Below are 1,714 nucleotides of genomic sequence, written 5' to 3'. Positions count from 1 at the left end.
AATGTATTAGCGTATCAAAGCTGAATTGTTAGACATGTTGCTATGGTTCCTTCTGTTTACATGTTCTCCTACAGTGGTACCCCGTCCTCAGGATCTCCAGGTGACAGTGAACCTGAAGTCACTTACAGCCAGTGTGACATGGACAAAACAAGCTGGAGTGGACCAGGAGACTTACCTGCTGGAGATCATCAATAACCAAGGATATAAACACACCATCCAGACACCCTCATGCCATTACGATATCACTGACCTGACAATGTTAGTGAATTACACCATCAGTGTCACCACTGTGCACAACAACGGCCGTCACAGTAAACCTGCCATTCACATCTTCAGACCAGGTGTGTGAGACCATTCATTCATTCATTCATTCATTCATTCATTCATTCATTCAGGATCCCATTTAGGTACTGTATCTCTTCCAGGGAGTACTGATGTGGCTTCAATGTTTACGTATTAGACAAGGACCAACAAAAACTACACTAAAATACACAACAATCAATTATCAGATACAGAGCAACAGAGACCAATGAGGCATTATTATCAATAAAAAGCCATCTCATCTACGTTTTTCCTGATCCAGCTTTATACATGAATCACACACATGTTTACGCTTCATTATGTCTGTTGTTGTCCTTTATAAGTGCAAAACATTGTTGTGTTTCAGGTCCACCCCTGAGGATCGTCCTGATTGGGAAGAGTGGAGCGGGGAAGAGCCAATCGGGAAACAGCATTCTGGGAGATGTCCATATTTCCAGAGCCTCAGAGTGTAAAGCACTATCAACCGAACATCCACGTGAAATTAAGGTGATAGATACTCCTGCTATATTTCACTCATCCAGACATGAAACTATAATTACGAAGGATATCCAGGACTGCATTGTGTTGTCCAGACCAGGTCCACATGCCTTCCTGCTGGTCATACAGATAGGTCACTTCACCAAGGAGGAGCAGAATGCAGTCAGGGCCCTCCAGGAGATCTTTGGGGAGAAGGTGAAAGACCACATCATCGTCCTCTTCACACATGGAGATCAGCTGGATGGTCAGACCATTGAAGAGTATGTGTCCAGTGGCTCTGAGGGACTACAGAAACTGATCAGAGGCTGTGGAGGGAGATTCCATGTCTTTGACAACAAGGAGAGAGAGGGTAGTCCTCAGGTAGCAAAGTTGCTGAAGAAAATAGATGAGATGGTGGCAGCTAACGGAGGAGAGCACTATTCTGATGAGATGTATGAGGAGACAACCAGAGTCATGGAGGAAACACACCTTGAGTGGAATTCCGATCCAAGGGAGATAGATCGACAGCTGTCCTTCCTCCCTCTCCTGAAAACCAGGGTAGATCAGCTTCACAAAACTCTCAGTCAGTAATCTTGAATGTTGAACTGAATGTCGAATCACCTACAGTTAGATATTTTATACATTCTACTGTTACACCCAACTGATATTGCAACAGTAGCCTACTCAGGTAGTTGAGTTGGTGAAGACAATAGATGAGATGGTAGTAGCTAACAGTAGACAGCATTTTACTAATGACGTATGAAGAAACAACCATAGTCATGCAGGAAAGAGGCCTTGGGAGGTACTCATATTCAACCGAGATAGCTCAGCACGTGTCCTTCCTCCCTCTCCTCCAAAGGAAGGTAGCTCAGTTTCACAAAACTCTCAGTCAGTAACCTTGAATGTCGAATTGTGTATGATCACCTGTGAGACAGTT

The 1,714-nt window shown here is 44.0% G+C and overlaps 1 protein-coding gene across 1 annotated transcript; it reads left to right on the top strand.

The window, feature by feature from the left end:
- The first annotated feature begins 236 nt into the window (after positions 1–236).
- On the top strand, positions 237–1,368 carry LOC134443078 (GTPase IMAP family member 7-like). Its single transcript, XM_063193016.1, has 2 exons — positions 237–341; positions 668–1,368. The coding sequence occupies exons 1-2, from the start codon at positions 257–259 to the stop codon at positions 1,366–1,368; spliced, it is 786 nt and encodes a 261-aa protein (XP_063049086.1). The 5' UTR covers positions 237–256.
- Positions 1,369–1,714: the final 346 nt, after the last annotated feature.

Source organism: Engraulis encrasicolus, unplaced genomic scaffold, assembly GCF_034702125.1.
Source record: "Engraulis encrasicolus isolate BLACKSEA-1 unplaced genomic scaffold, IST_EnEncr_1.0 scaffold_283_np1212, whole genome shotgun sequence".
Lineage (NCBI taxonomy): Eukaryota > Metazoa > Chordata > Actinopteri > Clupeiformes > Engraulidae > Engraulis > Engraulis encrasicolus.
Note: the sequence above shows the minus strand (reverse complement) of the source record. Positions and strands in the feature narration are given on the sequence as shown.

Bases quoted from the DNA above. Each gene is read 5' to 3' on its own strand.
- LOC134443078 (XM_063193016.1), top strand. From the start codon at position 257: ATGTTAGTGAATTACACCATCAGTGTCACCACTGTGCACAACAACGGC. The intron at 342-667 runs GTGTGTGAGACC...GTTGTGTTTCAG, and splicing joins CATTCACATCTTCAGACCAG to GTCCACCCCTGAGGATCGTC.